This window comes from Danio rerio, chromosome 7 (assembly GCF_052040795.2).
Source record: "Danio rerio strain M-AB ecotype USA chromosome 7, GRCz13ab, whole genome shotgun sequence".
Classification (NCBI taxonomy): Eukaryota; Metazoa; Chordata; class Actinopteri; order Cypriniformes; family Danionidae; genus Danio; species Danio rerio.
Genome location: NC_141027.1, coordinates 8,473,038 through 8,497,189, shown reverse-complemented (window position 1 = coordinate 8,497,189; position 24,152 = coordinate 8,473,038). Strand labels below are relative to the sequence as shown.

The 24,152-nt window shown below is 37.9% G+C and overlaps 1 protein-coding gene across 2 annotated transcripts in view; it reads right to left on the bottom strand.

Moving 5' to 3' along the window:
• The window catches only part of jac8 (jacalin 8), a 30,107-nt gene extending 7,070 nt beyond the window's left edge, over positions 1-23,037 (bottom strand). Inside the window, exons 1-6 of one of the 2 annotated variants that reach the window (XM_087260080.1) lie at positions 22,986-23,037; positions 22,376-22,450; positions 11,230-11,248; positions 10,680-10,783; positions 8,318-8,500; positions 3,257-8,062 (exon numbers count right to left, since the gene is read on the bottom strand). In XM_087260080.1, the coding sequence (XP_087116206.1) occupies positions 7,113-8,060 (948 nt within the window). In that variant the 5' untranslated portion in view covers positions 8,061-8,062; positions 8,318-8,500; positions 10,680-10,783; ... (1 more) ...; positions 22,376-22,450; positions 22,986-23,037 and the 3' untranslated portion in view covers positions 3,257-7,112. Of the gene's footprint in view, positions 1-3,256; positions 8,063-8,317; positions 8,501-10,679; positions 10,784-11,229; positions 11,249-22,375; positions 22,451-22,985 lie in introns of those variants that run through there. The other variant, NM_001110408.1, reaches the window with a different exon arrangement.
• Between the last annotated feature and the right edge of the window lie 1,115 nt (positions 23,038-24,152).

The window sequence follows — 24,152 nt, the reverse complement described above, 5'->3', positions numbered from 1 at the left end:
ACGGAAATTTTCTGGAAAAGAGCATTCACACATCCATTCCAAAATACCGGTAATTCTGACATCATTCACAAAACACTATAATAAGTCATTCAATTCAATGCTTAAAGCAGCAAAGTAGTCATCAGTAATTAAATAGAAAAATAACACACCTCAAGAAAGAACGAACAAAAGAAAGGAAGAAAAGCGCAATACTGTTCTTTGTTATAACCCGCATCAGTTTAAACTCAGTAAAGGCAAGCTTCTTTGGCGATGGTGTTTTAGCGGACGTTTGCGCTGTTGCAGCCTGATCTGTTGAGGAAACGTATGAAAAAGTTACGAATTGCCGTGAGATTGTGTTGGCTGAACACGCAGTGCATGCAACACATCAAGATTCAGTGTACTTTTCACTCTTCAGCCGTTTGCATTCCCCGCGGTCACAAAAGCTCCCTCCCTGTCATCTGACAGCGGAAAGTCTTGAGTGATTGACAGTTAATATGAACCAATATAACAGCAGGGAAGAGCGATTCAGCACGTTTTTAGAAAAAAACAAACAAAAAAAACAGGTCGCACTACAACCATTATATTCAGTCGCATGAATGCTCCCAAATATATTATGAGGTCGCATAGCTTAAATTTCGGGCGCATATGTGACCAAAATGGTTACAATTTCGAGCCCTGAGTCGACATTGCCCAATCCTAATTTATGACAAAATATGCATTTTGTTTAGAGCATTTTCAAGATATATGGTATATAATATCCATACACAAGTTTAAACAGGTAGTGCAGTAGGGAGTGCTGTTGCCTCACAGCAATATGGTTCCTGGTTCGAGTCTCAGCTCAGTTGGCGTTTCTGTGTGGAGTTTGCATATTCTCCCTATGTTCTCGTGGGTTTCCTCCGGGTTCTCCACAGTTTAAAGACATGCGGTACAGGTGAATTGGGTAGGCCAAATTGTCTGTAGTGTGTGTGTGTGTGTATGGATGTTTCCCAGAGATGGGTTGCGGCTGGAAGGGCATCCGCTGCGTAAAAACATATACTGGATAAGTTGGCGGTTCATTCCGGTGTGACCCAAGATTAATAAAGAGACTGCATTTAGCCCCGGGGATTGAGGGAAAAGTCCTCACTTATAGTGTTTATATGATCACGATTAACATTGTAAAGATATAAATTGTGGTTATCTGTATATGAAATTACAAATGTCGCAGGGAATTAAATTACTAATTATTTCTTTGCATTTTAACTTTGTAAACTATAAAATCATGCGTCTCCTTACGGTTTGTGTCCCATTTTGTGAACCGACGAACAACAGTTATTCGCTCCAAGCGGAGCTCTGTGCCCACTATGATGCAGCTTTTGAAAAAACTCTGAGGTGGACCTGAACCGAAAGAGGTTGGGTGTCATAGCCCTTTAAAGCCTCAATTCATTAACAAATCGCACGTATGTCAGCTTATAAACAAAAAAGCTGATTGCTGTGACTTTGATATGCTCAAGTGTCGCGGTATCTGTGGTTACACTCAATAAACAGCGATGAGTTCAGTAAACTGATGACATGCACGGTAGGCTTGGGCAGTAATATGGTATAACGCGGGATCTAAAAATAGCAACAGTGTCAGTTTCAATACTATTATACAGTCATAAAAAAACAATGCACTTAAGTAGGAGACAAGTATTAAATTATAAATATTATTTATTTAATGTCTATAAATGTGTATGCGTGACTGTCATCATGGGACAGTGTGGAGGAGAGAGAGGTGAGGTAAGTTGGTGAGTCGCGCACCAAGTGACCTGCAGTTTGGCAGTATTTCCGGTTTCAACCGAACGAGAAGGGAGACGTGGTAAATACGAACTAGAGCTCTGCTTTCCCGCTGCTGTACCGCGGGAGCCGACCAGATTTATTGTGGTGCAGGAATAAATTTCTAAATAAAGCACGGGAGTGGTCGGTAACTCTGTAATTTGAAAGGGAGCGCGGATGCTGTTTTTGTGTGTGTGATACTGTGTGTCGCTTGGTGCTCTCTCTCTGTGTGTGTGTGTGTGTGTGTGTGTGTGTGTGAATGAGAGAGAGAGAGAGTGGTGCTCTCTCTCTCTCTGTGTGTGTCTCTCTGTGTGACAGGTGACTGGGAACCTAAGGTCGCACATACGGTATTCAGTTTCTGAATGGTTTAGGCACGAGCCACCAGTTTGGTGACGCTGTCTGAGCCTTACACCATTATTTTTTTATTATGCCTACATTAATGCTACTTTATTTCTTATAAAGCCTACTTTACGGCCAATCACAGTCATTTCTGTTGAGCATATGAACACAACAACAAATCAGCGCTGTTTAAGAACGCTCTCCAGAGTGCATATGTTTGTGGAAAATGGACGTTTTTAAAATTTCTGTACCGATTGGTGTCGAATTCCAGTATCGTACGACCCTACTGTGCAGATCGACAGGGGTAAATCAATTTGCTGTGGTGAGTTCTGTTATAGAGGGGCAAAGGGAAGGTTGATTATAAATCATTTTTACCCACAACACGAAGTTGCAGAAATCTGAAATGTCCGTAGGCAAGGGGCGATACCGTTTTCAAGGTATACCGTGGTTTGGAAAAGTCAAGGTTTTAAAACCGCCCAAATTTTCTGTAATTGTTCCTAAGATATGTATAAGATTTTTTATTGACATTTTTTTTAGTTTTTTAGGACAACAGTATCTCCAGCAGAAAAGATATCTAAAGATGTCATTTTAAACTGTAAAGAAATCTGTGTTTTTAAAACTAATGAAGACAGCACAAGTCAATGATTCATTGTAATTAATTAGCCTGACATTTACCGCTCCAAAATATTATAAATGTTTCTCAAAATAAAATATATTGTGTTCAAAGGGAAAAAAAGTTTTAGTTTTTACCCAGACATTTAAAAAGAATATATTTTAGAGCAGCAATCACAATACCGCGATACCGTAAAACAATATTTTTATCCAAGGTTATCATAGCGTCAGAATCTTCTACCGGCCCATGCCTAGAGTGAACATGTGTAAAATTATTGCTATTACAATTAAGCACTAATTACTAGTAGCACTGAGAGCAAAACTAACAGATGAATCACAAGCAATAATCTCAGGAGCAGGCCAACTGCAAAGAACAAATCTCCTTACAGTAGCAGCTTAAATTAGCTTCATTTAGTCTGCAAATCATCATGCAAATGAGACGAGGCTAAATACTGCAGAGATAGCTAGAAAATGCCAGCTTAATCCTGTTTGTGCTACAATGGCTGAAATGACAATGACAAGCCTGCTAACCCACCCTGTGCTACACAACACTGCTCTGATGATCCCTCTTTGTTGTAGATCACTCCATTCTGCTCTGTTTCATTGGTGTTACTATTGCGTCGGCTTCGATTTAATACACAGCCTTCAAACATTGATCTCTCTGAATCACGTCGGCTAGTCTTTTATTTCATTTTATCCATGCTTCACATTACAGCTCTTATAGTCTTTTCTGACAATACAGTTAACAGTCATGATATTGTGATACTGGACTTTAAGTTGTTTCTTGTTCATCTCTGCTGCTCAGTTTCGGCACTGCAGACCCTTTGTTAACAACCATAAATGCAGTTTCATGTTTCTTGGGTTCTGCTGTTTGACTTTGCATTTCTCCATTGGTTGTATTATGATTTTATTGTACACTTTCCCTGTCTTTTTCATTTGAGTGGCTGCACTGTAAAAATAACTCGTTAAATTGTGAAAACATTGACTCAACAAATGACTTCCCAATAATTAGCCTCTAACTAAAAAATCCACTGTATTCAGTTTAGCTGATTGTCTGAAGCCAAAAAGTAAAATATTTATTCAGCAGACATATTAAATTGGGCTCAGCCGATTTGTCAAACAGAAGTGAAATATTTGTGGCAAACGCTTGTACGTCTGCACATGAGAAGTGTTGGTTGCAGCAGATTCAAATCAGATCCAGCACAGCAATGGCAGAGATGTGGAGAAACATCATATTCGGATGGATTTTCCTTCATCAAAGTTATGGTGAGTACTGAATTCTGTATTTATTGCAAGTGTCAGTAATTTTGACATAAAAACAAACAGCACGTCATTGGAAAAAACTAGGGAGGCACCGATCCAGGTACTTGGATTAGATATCGGTTCAATACTGCATATTTTTGCTGGATCGGCTATTGGTCAGCTAGTACCGATCCAAATCCGATCTTGCGCGTGCGCTATATTCTGTGTTTAAAAGCCAAACAAGCCATGAAGATAGCCTATTAGATGCACTAGAAAGTTGTCATGTGGGCCCACTATATCCCAAATGTTCCGAAGCCATTCTATAGTTTAATGTGAAGCACAGATAAATATTCAAGTGCTTTAACTCATGTTGATTTCAATGCTTCTCCAATCATTCACAGTTTAAACTGCGTGTTGAGTTTATGACAAGCACCCAAACCCCCCGTCTACACATGCCGACTGTTTATAACGAAGTAAAATAAAATAACTCAGCAAACGGAGATAAACCAACTCTGCCTTCACAGTTCAGTCTGCGGCTGCTCATTAACACTTGATGAGTTCACTACACCGGTGGTCAGAAAATTGCGCACCGCAGTTATTATAAATCACAAATAATCAGTGTTTTCAATCACAAGAGACTTATTTTAGATTTCAAATGCTAAAATACACATTAGTAGTAGCAGAACAACCCTTTATAGTTCATCAAATACACCACAGTTGTCTGTGAAAAGCCCAATAATCATATTAGGCATAATCTGACAATGTGCTTCATACAGTATACACATTGTGTGCATCAGTAGACATTTTGTGTAATTGTACTTTCAAGAGTTCACACTTGGCTGATAATCAATAAAGCATAATTGGCATGCTGTCCCGGGAGAGAGCCCTGAGCTTGTAATATCCTCGAGCCCGAGGCTCCCTCTTGTGAGAAGAGCGAGAGGGGAGTTTGAGCTCAGGTAGGTCACAAAACTGTAAATACTGTAAAGCAGACTACAGAGCCAATGAGGTGCCAGCCGTGCTGATCATAAGCACGTGATCCTCTCAAAATTAGTTTATGAATAAACCACACCTTGCGCATACCGGTCAGTTTAGGACCATGATCTGTTCACACTGCAGATCTGATATTGGCCACTTTTATAACAACAGTGTGAACAACTATGCAAAAACATCAGATCTGAGAATAAATCTGATTTGAGCACTAAGAGTGAACGTAGCCTCAGTCAGGGTGTCCATGGGGTCTAAAAGAGTCTTACATTTTAAAAACTAAACTTTTATGCCTTAAAGTCTTAAATTCACTAAAATATGGTGTTGTGTGTCTTAAATTCTTTAAAACAGGCCTTAATTTTTTTTTGTCCATGTAAAGCTAGCCAATCGCTACAACCAACAATCCATCTAAAACAACACAAACTCATTTAACAAATGTGAAATTAATTAACTCTATTTGCCAATATGGTTTCATTATCTTCCTTACATCCTTACAGTAACATTTGTTCAAAATTTCTCCATGTATTTATGCATAAATGTTGTGAATAATTGTTATTTTATTAGTTTTTAAAGCTTCGCTTTTTTCTGGAAATGTTATGGTAAAAATACAAATACAGTAGTCAACATCTGAAAGTTGTTCACAATTATCCTAAGACAGGAATGGACATTGTTCAGTAGTTTTAAGACAACTTTGATGAAAGATCCACTTCAAATGTTGACTTCTGTAAATGTATATAACTGTTCTGACACGTTATTTAAACTAAGTGTCTAAGAAACAAATGAATTTCACTGGGGCAAGTAAAAAAATGTACCACTGGCCATTACAAAAAATCCTTAGCGATCTGCCCTGTTAATGTCGGAAATTTCATTTACAATGGTCTTAAATTGGGCTTGGTGAAACCTGCAGAAACCCTGCTTCATATTGACATTGCTCTTTTATATATGTATTTTACATACAGGACTGTTGTAAACCCACAAGCGTCTTGGAAAGATGCCAATAAGCTTAGGGTGTAATTTTGCCATTTGCTATAAAGGTGCGCGACTTACACGGCGCACACATGTGCAAGCGGAACACACATGAAGCGCACGCATTTTCCAGCTGCACCTAGTTGAAAACATCTGAACTTTTCTGAACGCTGCAAGCGCACCGTGATTCATTCAAGTAGAACTAACCAACCTGCTTCACACTTTGTATGGAATATACACATTTCAGTAATAACGGCAGACTAATTACCTCAGACAAACACAGCACACCCATACAATACAGCACTTTTTAATTTTCTCTATAAACTTGCTTTGGAGCTCTGAGAAAAAGCTTGATGGTCACCTAGTTAAGAGAGACGCCAGGAGAGCGCCAGCGCAAAATGCATAGAAAATGGTGAAGGAATTCTCACGCTTGGCACTTCAGGTCAGAATAACAATCCAGCTCTCTTCCTGCTGGTATTTGTATTGCATCACCAGCATACTACTACTAATAAAGGGTTTACGCATTAAAACAGCTTTTAGGAAGTGGAATTGGAGCTCAAGCTCCCTCTCGCTGGCGCTCAAATGGCTCTGTCGTTTGATCTGACAAATAGTGGCATTAGCAATTAGCATAGTAGTTTGTTTTGTTAGATTCCAGGGTTTAAATGGTGTCTCTTACATTTTTTCAGGCAACACATACCATTTGCTAAGTCAGGACTTTTGCTAAACTATTTGAATTTAGTTTGTTCTCCACAAAACCCCAGAAAAAATTGTAATATATAACATATGCTGCATTGAATCTTTATCTGCATTTCTGTATGTTTATTTGTTTAAAGTTTACTGTCATGATGAATAGATTATTTCACACTCATTTTTAACTGAAACAACACCATTAAACAAAACTACACAAGATTTATTTGAAATGCAATGCTTTTTATTCTGTTCACTTAAACACTTAATTCTTATATGAAGTGAAATCACATGATCTGCCACTGATTACAAAAGGGTTGAAGCTGTAAGATCATTCTTTAACAGAATATGAAATGATTATTTAAAAACAACAATGCTGAGTATATGTTTCCTCTTTTAAAAGTCATTAAGCAAAAACTCATTTAGAAAGGATCAAATGAAGAAGAGCGCAAACAAAACCCAATCAAAGGTAAATCAACTGATACTCTGCTGCTGAACGATCTGCTTTTACATTACAGATCTTTTTCAACTGTATTCACTTTCATATCAGTGTAAGTGACGCCTTTGTACTGGCCCTTGGTATCGTACTTTAACACACTGCCATTCTTGCAAGTGATCTTCACTGTGCCAGTGTACGGCAGGTCAAAACTGGCTCTGCCAATAGTAATGTGAACATCCACCTTCTTCTTTGGTGGGATTTCAACAGTGGTGGTCAGGGTTTCATTTCTCTCCTCTGTCTCCTCCAGACCATAAGTGCTTTCAGTTCCAACAGTAACACTGTATTCTGTAGAAACCTCTACAACTTCGGGAATCCCAGCTGTCACCGACATACGGAATGTTGATGAGAAGCTGGAAGTCTCAGACCATGAAAATGTTTTGATCACTTTCTTTGAGCTTTCGATTGTTTGGTGCTGAGTAGCTGAGGTTTCGTTCTTACAAGTGACTGACTTGATCTCTTCCATAGCCACCTTTGGGATCAGCTCCTTGATGGTGGGATACTTGACATTGGTGAGAACTGATGACTGAACTGCTTTGAGAAACATGAACCCCATGCAGGTGATGTCTTCACTTGATCTTCCAACAATGCCAAGACAAAATCCAGAGCCAACATCACGGGGATATTCAGTTTTTAAACCCCAGTCTGTCATATGTGCAAAAAATTCTACACCCTTGGTGGTCTTGAATTTGATGGCCCCGAGACGTGTTCCTGCTCCGTTCCCCCAGAGGGACAGTGAGGTGAAAAACTCTCCAGGTGAAAACACATACTCTTGATGTGATCCATAAGGTTCTCCAAAGGTTTTGTCTCTACCATCTGTAAGCCAGGCCCTGACAGCCTTGATCTGCCATCCTCCAACCCAAACCCAGATCTTCTGCAAACTGGCCCCATTTTTTTCACCAGTAAATGAAAACGGTGTACCTCCTCCTCTACCACATAGCTCTAATGTTGTTGGGTAGGCCATCTCTGAGGAAATTAGATATAAAGATCACAATATTAGCATCATGATTATTTTATAGACACATTTTAATATGGTTCATTTGTATTTTTTTTCTTGAAGACCCAACAAGCATCCATAACAATTTTATTTGTTCCTTGTTTCTCATTAACTTGGTGTCACAATTACTGCTATATTGTATAATATCCTTATGCCATTTAAAGTTTCAAACTGTGAGCTACATGCATTACATTTAAGGTGCCCATAACAAGAATTACACTCACTTGAATGAATGAAGTCTGAAGAAGAGCTTCTCAATATGCAACTCGTCAGGTGAAAGCCAGAGAAGTGACAAGCGCATGATTGGGATGCTGCTTAAATAGAGCTGGCAGTACACACGCAGACTCTATGAGTCAGACATTTGCATTAAAAAGGATAGATGCATTTGGTCATAAAGGGTTGGTCTCCTGTGGGAGAGCAGGGATGAAAGTAACAAAATGAAAAAGAAACAAAGCGAAAAATTCTTCAAGAGGAACTTCAAGCACACAAATGCATCTACTTCAAATATTTACCATGTGATCATGTTTAGGAAGTCAGTGTATTTCATGCAAATATTGACCTTATTCTCCGCAGATGAGCGGGCGCTACCATTTGAATCTTTTTGGCACGAGACTTCCGGTCTCATTCACTTCCATTCATTTTCAGACATTAAAAACTGCTCGTTTCGCTGTTTGATGTTGCAAACTGATATTTCCTTGTTATAGCATGACAAATTGTGAAGTTAGATGACTACATTACCCCCTATGCTTAAAAACTCTTTCAGATGGGGAGCTAGTAGCTGTGAAGCACAACAGAATAAAGCAAAAAGCCACTCTGGTGACATCTTTACATTAGGCTTGGGCGGTATTGCTGTATTATGGTATATCGCGGGATCTAAAAATAGCAACGATGTCAGTTTCAATACCGTTATACTGTCAAGAAATATTAAATATCCTTTATTTAATGCCTACAAAAACGTATGCATGGTTGTCATCACGGGACAGTGTGGAGGAGAGAGAGAGGGAGGGGGAGTGGTGAGGTGACGAGTCGTGCTCCAAAGTGACCTGCAGTTTGCCAGTATTTCCGGTTTCGACTGGAGACGTGGTAAACATGAACGAGAGGTCTGCATTAGAGCTGAAGATCTTTGCCCGAACCCGGCGGGACTCAAAAAAATCCAAATCCCTGCATTAAAATTCATTCCTGCAAAGGTGAAACAAAGATGACGGAGAAGTTAAAAAAAAAAAGCTAATTTTGACTGCGGTCAAGCCAGTCACTAGTTCAGAAGAAGCGGTTATTCTAGCCGCCAAGGTATTTCAGCGGTCGCTCATACACTGCGTATTATAGTAAAGCACAAACCACAAGCTGACAGGTAAAAAGACGAGGTCACTCGCTACAGTGAAACTGCTGTCATGGAAAATTAAATGGATGTTCCTGGCTGGTAGAAGATGAAAAAACAATCCTACCCAAAATTAGCCAGATCACAACTCTGCATCTCGGCCTGTAGCAGCAGGAAAGGGTGTTCAGTGCTGCTGGACACCATGAGTGAAAGACTTAGCTAAAGCCAGTGGATTTAATAATGTTCCTCCACAAACACACATAGCCTAATCTTGGTGAGTAAAGGGTTTTTAAATTAAATAAATTAATATTAGTTAAACCATATAATCATAATGTAGTCAGAGTATACAGGCTTGGCATTATTCTTTTAAAATTCAGCTTCACCTTAATGCCAGATTGTGAAGAGAAGTGGCAAAACAAATCTTGCAGAGCCTTTATCTTAATTTCGTTATTGCCAAAATACCCGACATCATTTAGAGTTTTTTTTCATTTGATAAGCAAGATTTCTTTTCATTGGTGTGTTAGCCAATTTAATGGCTAAGGGTATGTATACCTAAGTTAGGCCTATTCAGAGTGCTGAGATGTTTTGATTGTTACTGAGTACTTATTTAATTTTTTGTTCCAACTTCCAAGTGGCATATAGTCTACGTTTGTTACGAATAAATTATGTTGAAACATATAAATGACTCATTCTTGAAAAAAATGCAAAAGAGCTGTGTGCATGAGCACATTTGTATAATGTAAACAGGTTTGGGCTTTAAAAAGCTGTCAATCAAAATGTACCTGTCGGGCTCATGCCCCATCGGGCCTTATTTTTATGGCCCGATTACAGCTCTCTGCATTCCCGCTGGAGTAAATTTCTAAATAAACCGTGGGAGCGGTGTGTGTGTAAGAGAGAGAGAGGTGCTGTGCTTTTCTTCGCTTCTCTCTCTCTCTCTCTGTGTGTGTGTGTGTGTGTGCGTGCGAATGAGAGGAGTATCCCATGCAGAATACAAAGACAAGCAGATGACCGCAAGCCTAAGGTCGCAAATAAGGTATTCAGTTTCTGAATGGTTTAGGCACAAGCTAACGGTTTGGTGATGCTGTCTGAGCCTTACGTCATAATTTTTTTTTATTATGCCGGTAATACTGGATACCGGGGTAAAATATGGGAGCGGTTTGACGGTATCAAAATTTGGATACCGCCCAAGCCTACTTTACATCCTTTTTTTATTCACAATCTCCTCACTGCTGCTATACAGCACTCATTTTCACATGTATTGTTATTCTGACCTGAAGTGACAAGCGTGAAGTTTCCTTCACCATTTTCGATGCACTTTGCGCTGGTGCTCTCCTGCCGTCTCTTGACTAGGCGACTGTTACAACCCCTGGGCAGTCTAGGGAAGTGGGGTTGCACACTTGATGAAGGATTTTGTTCAAACAAACACTCAAAGAAAATTGTACTCAAAGTAATGACCACATACAAGAATTGCTGTGCAAATAAAGTGATTTATTACAAGTGGTGATAAGTGAAGCAGTGAGTGAGCTATTTACAATTTACAACCAAAACAAAAACCTATATTAGAAAGACTGGCTATGGGTGGCGCTAAAGCAAAGAAACAATCAAAACCAAACAGTCTTACTAATATCAAATCCCCGCTAATGTAGTCTAATAAACAATAATGTGAAAAATAAATCTTCAACGTCCAAGACGTCTTACCTAAACTACACTATCCACTTAACCAAAAATACACGGGTTGGTGCTCACCCCCTTCCCTAGTGTATCTCTAGACAGTTGAACTCCTATGTGTTGAAATGTATGTCACGTGACCTACTTACCTACCAGTCTTTCTATCAAAACTCTGTAGGGAAACATGAGGAAAGGGAATGAATGATTACACAGGTAAGAACAGACTGTGACTAAACCAAAATAACAACACAGTGTAAATAAAGGATAAGACGGACAATATATCACAACAAAACGGGGATATAAACAGGTTCAATCAAGAGAGCTAAAAGCACAGAAACAAGTAACAAGGTGAGCCAACAAATACTGCCCAACTGCTTCTTCTTCTTCTTCTTCAATTTAATGGCGGTTGACAAACAACAAAATGGTGTATTTCCGCCACCAACTGATATGGAGTGTGGATCATTTTGATTTAGCCCTCACCTCTGCCCAAATGCTGCTGCTTCTTCTTCTTCGCTGTTTTATGGCAGTCGGAAACCAACTTTTGGTGCATTTGCCCAACTGCTGGCAGACCCCAAAAAAAAAAGAAAAAAAAAATATATATATATATATATATATATAGTGAGCTGGAGTAATCTAATTGGTTGAACCTGGAACAGAGTTGTCACAGAGGAACCAATCAGCATAAAGCAGTGTCAGGATTGGTTGCATCAAGTGGATGTAAACCAGCCAATCAGGAACAGCAGTAGGCAAAAACAAGGAAGTGAACTGGAGTGATAAAAAGGAAAAACACAATGAGACACATAATACGCTTGTTATTACGCGAGTGTCCCGGAAGCAGTTGGCCACGGGGGACGTAGGTTGATGACGTCAACAGAGTAATGGCGGCGAATTCAAACAATCAAAATAATCCAAAGAATAGAAATCGAGAAAATAAAGTTGGGAATGGATCGGAGACTCTAAGAGTAGAGAATAGTGGTGAAGAGGAGGAAGAGGATGATATGGATATAGGATGGACACAAATAGAAGGACGATACGGGAAAAAAGCATCTAGGAAAAGGAAAAAAGGTAAGGAGGACGCATCGGAAAGTAGTTAGCTAGCGAGTGAGGAGGAAGGGGTTGGAGAAAAAGCCAAATTAGGATTTAGGATAATATTAAGATTCAAGGAAGAAATGGGAGTTTGATCAAGGAATAAATCCAAAGATGTTGACACATGAATTAAAGAAACAAGTAGGTGAAATCGCATTCGCAAAGGTGCTTCAGGATGGGGCGTTAATGATTGTGTGCAAAAACGAAGAACAGAAAAATAAGGCAATGAAAGTAAAAACAGTGGGGAAGAAGGTTGTTATGAGTAGTAAGATCATAGGTCAGAATTCATGGATATTTGGTGTGATAAAAGGAGTTCCTATTGGGGTAACAATGGAGGAATTAAAAAAGAATCTTGATGGAGGTAAAGTCATAGACGCAGTTAGATTGAAGATTAATACAGAAGCAAGAAGATTGGACAGTCTGTCAGTGCGCATTACATTTGAAGGAAGAGAAATGCCACATAAAGTCAGAATGGGATTCATCAGCTACCCAGTTATAGAATACAATGCACCTCCAATGAGATGTTACAACTGTCAGAGGTATGGGCACACAGCAGCTTTATGTAAATCAAAAATAAGATGTGCGCGATGTGGAGGGGAACACGAATTTGGAAAGTGTGAAGAAGGAGTGGAGGTGAAATGTTGCAACTGTGGAGGAGGACATAATGCTGCATATGGAGGTTGTGAGGCAAGAAAAAGGGCAGTGGAAGTTCAGCAGGAAAAAGAAAAAAAACAATCTAACTTACGCTGAAGCAGTAAAGGTAGTGAGGGAAAAGAGGAAGTCAAATGAAACAGTAAGATTTGATTCAGGTAAGAAAAATGAAGGAGAAGAAAGAATTGGTGAAAGTAGGTCATCAGAGGATTTGGTGTTAGTAAGCAAGAAAAATTTTGTACTCTTCATGGTAGAAGTAATTAACTGCACTGCCCAAACAGAAAGAAGAACAGAAAAGATACATATAATAATTAAAGCAGCAGAAAGGTATCTGGAGATAAAGGGTCTGAAGAGTGATGATATAAGAAGAAGCCTCAGTTCAGATTTTCAAGAGAGTCAGGAGATAGGAATAGGTTAGTAGGGTTATGTTGAGAATCCTACAATGGAATGCAAGAAGTCTATGTGCTAATGGACTAGAGTTTAAGGCAGGGGTCTCAAACTCGCGGCCCGCGGGCCTTTTGCGGCCCTCAGTGCAATATTTTGTGGCCCGCGCCGATCGCTGTACACTGACAGAATCAGCGGAGCGGGGAGAGAGAGCGTTTCCCGCTCAGCTGATTCTATCCGTACACAGCGGTCACTGGCATTCCCCGCCCGCTGTGTAAACAAAGGAGCGGGGATGCCGGTGACGTCACCACGCACCCCGCCCCTTTGTTAGACGCTGTGACGGGCGGGAAGAACCAAGGTAAGCTGTTCCCGCCCCTGCCTGCCACTTAGCTACAGCCTGCATCTTACAGGGCTCGAAATTGCGACCATTTTGGTCGCATATGAGCCTGAAAATTAATCTATGCGACCTCATAATATATTTGGGCGCATTAGTGCGACTGCAGATAATGGTTGTAGTGCGACCTGTTTTGATTTATGTTTTGCCGCTATATTGGTTCATATTAGCTGTCAATCACTCAAGGTATTCCGCTGTCAGATGACAGGGAAGGAGCTTTTATAACCACGGGAAATGCAAACGGCAGAAGAGTAAAAACTTAAAGCGCACAGGTTTGCAAACCCCACCTAAAGTTGAGGTGCAGATGAGAGCGATCATGACACGTCACGTGGTGAATAATGATCCACCAGCTGAGATCAATCGAGTACGCGCTTCATGGAGAAGGCGCCCGAATCTCCATGCGTTGCATTCACTGCGTGTTCAGCGCAAATGTCCGCTAAAAGTCAAATCTAATACTGTACATATCATCGCCAAAGAAGCTCGCCTTTACTAAGTTTACACTGAAACTGTGGCTCATAACAAACAGCGGTATTGCACCGGTGGTCATCGCAAGAATCCTGCGCTGCCTGCTCATAAATTGGGTCGGCTGACTCGCCTGCTTTTCTGAATGTTTCTGAACATTTAAATTGACACAAACTGAAACCAAAACTTTTAAAGAGTGATAGAAGTGAGACTTTACTTTCTTTCTTTCTTTTGTCTATTCTTTTTTGAGGTGTATATTATTTTTATTTTTTATTTATTTACTGATGACTGCTTTGCAGCTTTCATCATTGAATTGAATGATTTATTATAATATTTTGTTTGTTTTGTAGCAGAAATATTATTTATTAAATTGACATGCATTTATAAACAGCAGTACAAAATAAATATTTCTTACTGCAATGCTTCATTTATGTTTGATGCAAACTATACAATTCTTTTTCATAAAGTAACAGACTTTTTATAGCAGATAACCTACATTCATGCACATTCAAGGCAGTATCATAATGAGAAATGTTATTCATTTTTACTATTATTGTCATTTTCATCATCATTATTATTCTATAATTATTAGACAATCATTTTGGAATTATTGCACACAAATATCAATGTCATCTCAGCATTAGTTAGATAGTTGTTTCTGGTTTTTGTCAGTCCTATTGATGTTGTTTTAAAATGCAATAAATCCCTTAAAAAGCAATTTGCAGCGGTGCTCATTCATTTTTGGTGGGTGCTCCTAAATTTTTTCTGGTGCTCCTAAATTTATTTTGGTGCTCCTAAATATTTAAAGTTGGGAGCACCGGTGCTACCAAGTAAAAAAGTTAATTTCGAGCTTTTTTCCCACTTTTTCCCTAGGACTTGGCCTTTTTGGGAGCACATATTTGTGTGAGAAGTTATTCTCCACCTTGAACTTCAATAAGTCAAAGTACAGGTCTAGACTTAATGATGATCATCTTCAAGCCATACTGAGGGTCTCAACTGCTTCCGCTCTAAAGCCAAATGTGGTTCAGATTTGTGAGAAGAAGCGCTGTCAAGTCTCTGGCAGCAAGAAGTAGGCAAAAGATGCCATGTTCAGAAGAACTGTTCATAATCTTCACTCAATGTTCTATTAATGTTCAGGACACTTCATGTTCAGAAGAAATAATTAAAACTGTTAATAATGACATTTGAGGACTTTTTTTGTGAAATCCCTTATGCGGCCCAGCCTCACCAAGACTTTGCCTCCTGCGGCCCCCAGGTAAATTGAGTTTGAGACCCCTGGTTTAAGGGATATTTAAGTAAAATGAAAGAAAAACCTAATGTAATATGTATTCAGGAAACTTGGTTGAACTCAAGGTTAGATTTTGTTTTAAAGGGATATGTAAGTGTAAGAAGGGACAGGGAAGAAGGTATAGGTGGAGGTTGTGTCACGTTTATAAAAGGAATGCCTTATAGAATTTTGGAAAAAGGAGTAAACCTGGAATATATAGTGATAGAAATATGGTATGGAATAAAAGAGTATGTTATAATAAATTTTTATAACCCATGTAAAAAACTAACAATGGATAGTATGGAAGAAATAAAAGGTCTAAATGAAGAAAGGGTTATATGGTGTGGTGATTTTAATGCACATAATACACTATGGGGAGGAATAATAACAGATAGAAATGGTATGGTAATAGAGGAGATTATAGAAAAGAAAAATTTGGTATGCATGAATGATGGAGGATATACACGAATGGATGTAAATACAGGCAAAGAATCAGCACTTGACCTAACAATTGTGTCAAATTCACTGGGTGGAATTACAGTATGGGAGGTCATAAGGAAATGCTCAATTGGAAGTGACCATTTTCCTATTATTAGTTCAATTATAAATAGTGAGAATAAGAATGTTAATAAAGGTAATTCTGGAAAATGGAAGTATGAGAAAGCTGATTGGGAGAAATTCAAAGAAATAAGTGAAGAAGGGTTGAAAAAAATTAAGATGAATGAAGATATTGAAATTGAAAGGTTATATGCAGAGTTGAGTAATGTAATTCGGCATGCAGCAAATGAAAGTATTCCAAAGAGTTCAGGAAAAAGAGTAGGGAAAATGGTCCCATGGTGGAATGACCAGTGTACAATAGCAGTAAGAAAAAAAAGGAAGGCATTTAAAATTCTAAAGAGAACACATAATTTGCAAAACTTGATAGAATATAAGAAAGCTCAGGCAGAAACTAGGAAAATAATCAGAGAAAAGAAGAAAGAATATTGGAGATCATTTTGTAATGAAATTGGGAAAAGTACTCCGGTTGAGGAAGTATGGAATATGATAAGAAAAATAAGTGGTATTAGAAGAGAATATGAATACCCAGTATTAAATGTAGGAAGCAAGAATGCAGTATATGATAAAGATAAAGTAGAAATGTTTAAAAATGAGTTCTTAAAAGTAAACAGCTCCAATAACTTGACAAATGAAAGTAAGAATATGAGAGAAAGAGTGTTATCTGGGAATTGTAATATAATGGAAAAAAGGACAGTTACCGAAGGTACGTTAGATGTCTTGTTCACCTTTTCAGAAATGAAAAGGGCATTAAAATACACCAAGACATCAACTCCAGGACAAGACGATATAAGCTATGTGATGTTAAAAAAGTTAGGTGAAGAGTCACTAAGGAAAATTCTGGAATTTTATAACAGGGTGTGGGAAGAAGGGAAATTGCCTCTAGAATGGAAGGAGTCATTAATTATACCAATAAAAAAATCAGGTAAAGACCCTAGTAATCCTTTAAGCTATAGACCAATAGCACTAACATCACACATGTGTAAATTAATGGAAAAAATGATCACGGACAGACTTGGGTATCACTTGGAGAAAAAAAAACTTTTTCTCCCCTTATCAAAGTGGATTCAGAAGTGGAAGAGGTACAATGGACTCAGTTATTAATTTAGAAACAGACATTAGGAAAGCGTTAACTAATAAGGAAACAGTAGTGGCAGCTTTCTTTGATATTGAGAAAGCATATGATATGCTATGGAAGGAGGGCCTGTTAATCAAGTTGAACCAAATAGGAATAAGTGGTAGACTATTTAATTGGATTAAAGAGTTTTTAATTGAAAAATATATTAGAGTAAAGATTGGGAAAGATGTGTCGAGTAGAGGAATTATTGAAAATGGTACTCCACAAGGCAGTGTTATAAGTCCTTTGTTATTTCTAATTATGATTAATGATGTTTTTTCAAGTTTAGAAAGAAATATCAATAAATCTCTGTTTGCAGATGATGGAGCTCTATGGTTAAGAGGCAGAAATGTGGACCATATAGTTAATAAAATGCAAACAGCATTAATTAAAGTTGAGAACTGGTCAAATAAATGGGGTTTTAAATTTTCTGTGGAAAAAAACAAATATATTTTCTTTACAAACAATAAAAGTAGTATTGACCTAAAACTGAAAATATATAATATAGAATTAGAACAAGTAAAAATGATCAGGTTTTTAGGTATGTGGTTAGATTCTAGAGCTACATGGAGTAATCACATCAGTAAGATGCAGGAGAAATGCAAAAGAATTTTGAATGTAATGAGATGCATTTCTGGGCGTGAGTGGGGAGCAGATAGACTAGCTTTAAAAACTATTTATGTAACAATGATCAGAGCAATTTTAGATTATGGTTGTGTGGCATACAGTTCAGCAGCAAAGTCACAATTAGAAAAACTTGAAAGAATACAATCCCAAGCTCTTATAATTTGTTGCGGAGCATATCCTTCCTCTCTAGTTCCAGCTTTGCAGGTGGAGATGGGGGAAATGCCAATTCAACTAAGAAGGAAACAACTGATATTGACATACTGAGCAAGAACAAAAAGCCAAGAGGTTAATCATCCTGTAGAAACACTAATGGAGGTATGTTGGGAATATGGGAAAAAGAAAATTAATAGCTTTAACTGGATTATTGAGGAATTAGTACAGGAAATAAAATGAAATTAATATAATATTATACCATCAATAGTTCTATCAACAACACCTTTATGGATATTACCACAACCAAAAATAGACCTCAAATTATTGAAAGTGAGACAGGAAAAAGGACAGGAGTTAACAGAGGGATATCTAACAAGAGAGTATATCGGGACAAAATATGATCAGTATACACACATTTTTACAGATGCATCAAAAGATCCGCAAAGTGGCCGGGTGGGGATCGCATATATTATTCCAAGTTTAGATGTGTTAGAAGGGAAAAGAATATCTAATCATTTGTCAGTATTTACAGGAGAGCTGCTTGCAATTATGCTAGCAGTCAACAAAGTTTATGAAATGGATCTAAACAAGTCGATAATATGTTCTGATTCAACTTCAGCGTTACTATGCCTGGATATTAAAAAAATCGGAAACTAGGCAGGACATTATAATAGAAATTCTTCAATTATTACAAAATTTAGAACAGAAAAACTAAATAGTTGAGTTTGTATGGGTGCCAGCACATTCAGGAGTTGAGGGCAATGAAGCAGCAGATAGATTAGCAAAAACAGTCATGGCAAAAGAGAGCATAGAAATGAAAATCAGGTATAGTAGGGCTGAACTTAAATCAGTAATTAAAAAGGGAATACACAAAACGTGGCAAATAAGTTGGGACAATGAACAAAAAGGCAGACATTTATATGCAATACAACCAAAGGTAGGACAGATTTTGAAATCATGGGGGAGCAGGAAGGAGGATTGTATTCTTTCAAGAATAACGATAGGACATACAGGGCTGAACGCTACATTACACATGATAGGAAAACATCCAACAGGGTTGTGTGATGGATGCAGAGAGAGAGAGAGACAGTAGAACATGTAATCATTAGCTGCAATAAATACACAGAGGAAAGAAATATGTTAATTAATGACCTACAGATAAATGATGAACAAATAACACTGAAAGAGTTTTTATATCAGGAAGGAAAGAAATGGTTGATTCAATTCTTAAAAAGAACTGAGTTAATACATAGGATATATAATGTCTAAATATATTTATTTAATTAACTTAATTATTATTTTATTTATAACAATATTAAGCTTTCTCCTCTCTTCTACCATGTTTTTTATGTCTCGGCTGTGAAGGACCTGAGCTGTAGATGGAGGAGCTGAACACGCAGCAACATCGAATGCTCGGGTTTTGAAAAGTCAAGAGGTAAAAAATAAATAAATAAATAAAATAAAAATAAGAGGGTCTCTGATCCATAACCCACAGTAGGTGGCGGTAATGCTCTGATAAGAATGCGAACCGCCAATAAACACCAGGAAGAAGAAGAAGAAGACACATAATACAAACATCAATAACCAATACGTGCTGGTACGAAACAGCGACCATCAAGCTTTTTCTTAGAGCTCCAAAGCAAGTTTATAGAGAAAAGTAAAAAGTGCTGCATTGTATGGGTGTGCTGTGTTTGTCTGAGGTAATTAGTCTGCCGTTATTACTGAAATGTGTAAATTCCATACAAAGTGTGAAGCAGGTTGGTTAGTTCTACTTGAATGAATCACGGTGCGCTTGCAGCATTCAGAAAAGTTCAGATGTTTTCAACTAGGTGCAGCTGGAAAATGAACACGCTTCATGTGTGTTCTGCTTGCACATGTGTGCACCGTGTAAGTCGCGCACCTTTATTGGAAATGGCAAAATTACACCCTAAGCTTATTGGCATCTTTCCAAGACGCTTATGGGTTTACAACGGTCCTGTATGTAAAATACATATATAAAAGAGCAATGTCAATATGAAGCAGGGTTTCTGCAGGTTTCACCAAGCCCAATTTAAGACCATTGTGAATGAAATTTCCAACATTAACAGGGCAGATCGCTAAGGATTTTTTGTAATGGCCAGTGGTACATTTTTTTTACTTGCCCCAGTGAAATTCATTTGTTTCTTAGACACTTAGTTTAAATAACGTGTCAGAACAGTAATATACATTTACAGAAGTCAACATTTGAAGTGGATCTTTCATCAAAGTTGTCTTAAAACTACTGAACAATGTCCATTCCTGTCTTAGGATAATTGTGAACAACTTTCAGATGTTGACTACTGTATTTGTATTTTTACCATAACATTTCCAGAAAAAAAGCTAAGCTTTAAAAACTAATAAAATAAAATTTATTCACAACATTTATGCATAAATACATGGAGAACTTTTGAACAAATGTTACTGTAGAGATGTAAGGAAGATAATGAAACCATATTGGCAAATAGAGTTAATTAATTTCACATTTGTTAAATGAGTTTGTGTTGTTTTAGATTGATTGTTGGTTGTAGCGATTGGCTAGCTTTACATGGACAAAAAAAATTAAGGCCTGTTTTAAAGAATTTAAGACACACAACACCATATTTCTGTGAATTTAAGACTTTAAGGCCTAAAGTTTAGTTTTTAAAATGTAAGACTGTTTCAGACCCCACGGACACCCTGACTGAGGCTACGTTCACTCTTCGAGGCTTAGTGCTCAAATCAGATTTATTCTCAGATCTGATGTTTTTGCATAGTTGTTCACACTGTTGTTATAAAAGTGGCCAATATCAGATCTGCAGTGTGAACAGATCATGGTCCTAAACTGACCGGTATGCACAAATGTACAATCACACAAAATGTCTACTGATGCACACAATGTGTATACTGTATGAAGCACATTGCCAGATTATGCTTAAAATGATTATTGCCCTTTTCACAGACAACCGTTGTGTATTTGATGAACTATAAAGGGTTGTTCTGCTACCACTAATGTGTATTTCGGCATTTGCAATCTAATATAAGTCTCTTGTGATTGAAAACACTGATTATTTGCGATTTATAATAACTGCGGTGCGCCATTTTCTGACCACCGGTGTAGTGAACTCATCAAGTGTTAATGAGCAGCCGAAGACTGAACTGTGAAGGCAGAGTTGGTTTATCTTTGTTTGCCAAGTTATTTCATTTTGCTTCATTATAAACAGTCAGCATGTGTAGACGGGGGGTTTGGGTGCTTGTCATAAACTCGACACGCAGTTTTAACTGTGAATGATTGGAGAAGGATTGACAGGCGCAGCGGAGGGAAGCATTGAAATCAACATGAGTTAAAGCACTTGAATATTCATCTGTGCTTCACATTAAACTATATAATGGCTTCAGAACATTTGAGATATAGTAGGCCCATATGACAATGTTCTAGTGCCTTATAATAGCCTACCTTCATGGCTTGGTTGGCTTGAAAATGTCAACTTAGAGACTTTGTTGCTATATTTAGTGACTTTTCAGACCCCCTTAGTGACAAATTTTCTAGGGACTTTTTTGTTTTACTGGAGATTTTTTTAGATTGTCATTTCCAGGTAGCTAAGAATTCTGGCCCAGATTTGGCATAAAGCTTTGGCATTCGTTTGGCACTGGCATACAGCATGTGAGTCAAACATGGCCCGGGTTTAACAGAGGTGGGTTTCACACAAGACTTGGGCCAGATATCAATTGTAGTGTTTGGCCTAGATGTAAAAAATGATATGCGGGCCACATAAGTTTAGCCTACCTTGACCCACTTTTAAAATATATTTAAATTGTTTTTGAGTAAAGAAAAAATTCTACCTATCAGGTCACTTTGAGAAAAAGTGTGGCTTTGTGGGTTTATCAAATTCATTGCAGTGATGACACCAACATATCTGGCCCAGTTATGGGTTATTAACTTGGCCCTTGTCTGGAAGCCAGAATTGGTCCAATCATGTACCGTAATTCACTGTGGCATGTGGGTCAAGCAAAAGCTGATTGTGCGGGCCAGAGAAATTTTGCTATATGGGATACTTTACCACCTCTACTCTTCTCAATGAGCTGCGGGTGATGCTGTTGATCCCTCCCCAGCCTCAGAGCACTGACAGGTGGCCCAGTCCTCTTATAGCAACCTCTCCCACCTGCAGCCTGAAAGCAGATCAGTCCTCTGCGTACCGACGGCCAATTATGATTTAGCACCAGCAGTGTGAGGTATTTTCATTGTGCAGTGAAACCGATCTGCTTCTCTTTTATTTTAACAATTTTATTTGACTGTTAATTCTTTTATTGTTCACAATCACAGAGATTTTTGTCACAGTTTTGGAACTTGTCTGATTATATTACATCTAGGAGATTACTACAAATTCACTACAAATCTATACTGATATACTGTATTCAAAAAGTAATAAATTTAGTTAAGTTGACATGCATACATAAAGCGCAGTGCAAATATAAATACCCAAGTACCTGGATTGGTTCATCCCTAGTTTTTTCCAATATCGTGCTGTTTGTTTTTATGTCAAAATTACTGACACTTGCACTTAAAGTACACTTAAATGATTGAATAAATACAGAATTCAGTACTCACCATAACTTTGATGAAGGAAAATCACATCTCTCCCATTGCTGTGCTGGATCTGATTTGAATCTGCTGCAACCAACACTGCAGATGTACAAGCGTTTGCCACAAATATTTCACTTCTGTTTGACAAATTGGCTGAGCACAATTTAATATGTTTGTTGAAAATATGTGTTACATTTTAGCTTCAGACAATCCGCTAAACTGAATACAGTGGATTTTTTAGTTAGAGGCTAATTATTGGGAAGTAATTTGTTAAGTCAATGTTTTCACAATTTAACGAGTTATTTTTACAGTGCAGCCACTCAATTGAAAAAGACAGGGAAAGTGTACAATAAAATCATAATACAACCAATGGAGAAATGCAAAGTCAAACAGCAGAACCCAAGAAACATGAAACTGCATTTATGGTTGTTAACAAAGGGTCTGCAAGAAACAACTGTAAGTCCAGTATCACAATATCATGACTGTTAACTGTATTGTCAGAAAAGACTATAAGAGCTGTAATGTGAAGCATGAATAAAATGAAATAAAAGACTAGCCGACGTGATTCAGAGAGATCAATGTTTGAAGGCTGTGTATTAAATCGAAGCCGACGCAATAGTAACACCAGAGAAACTTCCCTGTTGTGATGATGGCACCACTAAAAGCAGAATAGAGTGATCTTCAACAAAGAGGAATCATCAGAGCAGTGTTGTGTAGTACAGGGTGGGTTAGCAGGCTTGTCATTGTCATTTTAGCCATTGTAGCACAAACAGGATTAAGCTGGCATTTTCTAGCTATCTCTGCAGTATTTAGCCTCGTCTCATTTGCATGATGATTTGCAGACTAAATGAAGCTAGTTTAAGCTTCTACTGTATGGAACTAAACAGGTGTGAATCAATTTGCTGTGGTAAACTCATTTATGGGGGGACAAAAGAATTGTTGATTATAAATTATTTTCATCCGCAATCTTGAAACCAAACAGAAATCTGAAATGTCCATGTGTGAACTAGGCATGGGACGATACCGTTTTCAAGGTATACCACGGTTTGGAAAAGTCAAGGTTTTAAAACCGCCCAAATTTTCTGTAATTGTTCCTAAGATATGCATAAGATTTTTATTTTTTTGTTTTTTTTAGGACAACAGTTTCTCCAGCAGAAAATATATCTAAAGATGTCATTTTAAACTGTAAAGAAATCTGTGTTTTTAAAACTAATGAAAACAGCACAAGTCAATGATTCATTGTAATTAATTAGCCTGACATTTACTGCTCCAAAATATTATAAATGTTTCTCAAAATAAGATACATTGTGTTCAAAGGGGAAAAAGGTTTTAGTTTTTATCCAGACATTTAAAAAGTATATATTTTACAATATTTTTTACAATATAAAACAATATTTTTATCCAAGGTTATCATAGCGTGATAAGATTCATTCTGCTACGAACACCGCGGCAAGAGCCTCTCCACAACAGCTACGGTCAGCTAACGCTAAACCAGAGAAGGACGCCAAGTCCTTGAAATCGGAGATTCTTCTTTCACTGAAAACTGAAATCTCGGCGGTGATAAAATCAGAAATGAAAAAAGCTCTTGTCGACGACTTCGACTTCCTTAAAAATGAGCTACAAGCATTAAAAGCAGAAGTTAAAAATAACATGGCGGCGATTCATTCTGAGATTGATCAAGTAAATCTGAGACATGGAGACCGGATTGTCGACATGGTCAGACGAGGTGGTAACCTTGCAAACCATGGTAAACTCCCTGAAGACGGAGGTGACGGAGCTCCGGGACAAATGCGAGGAGTTA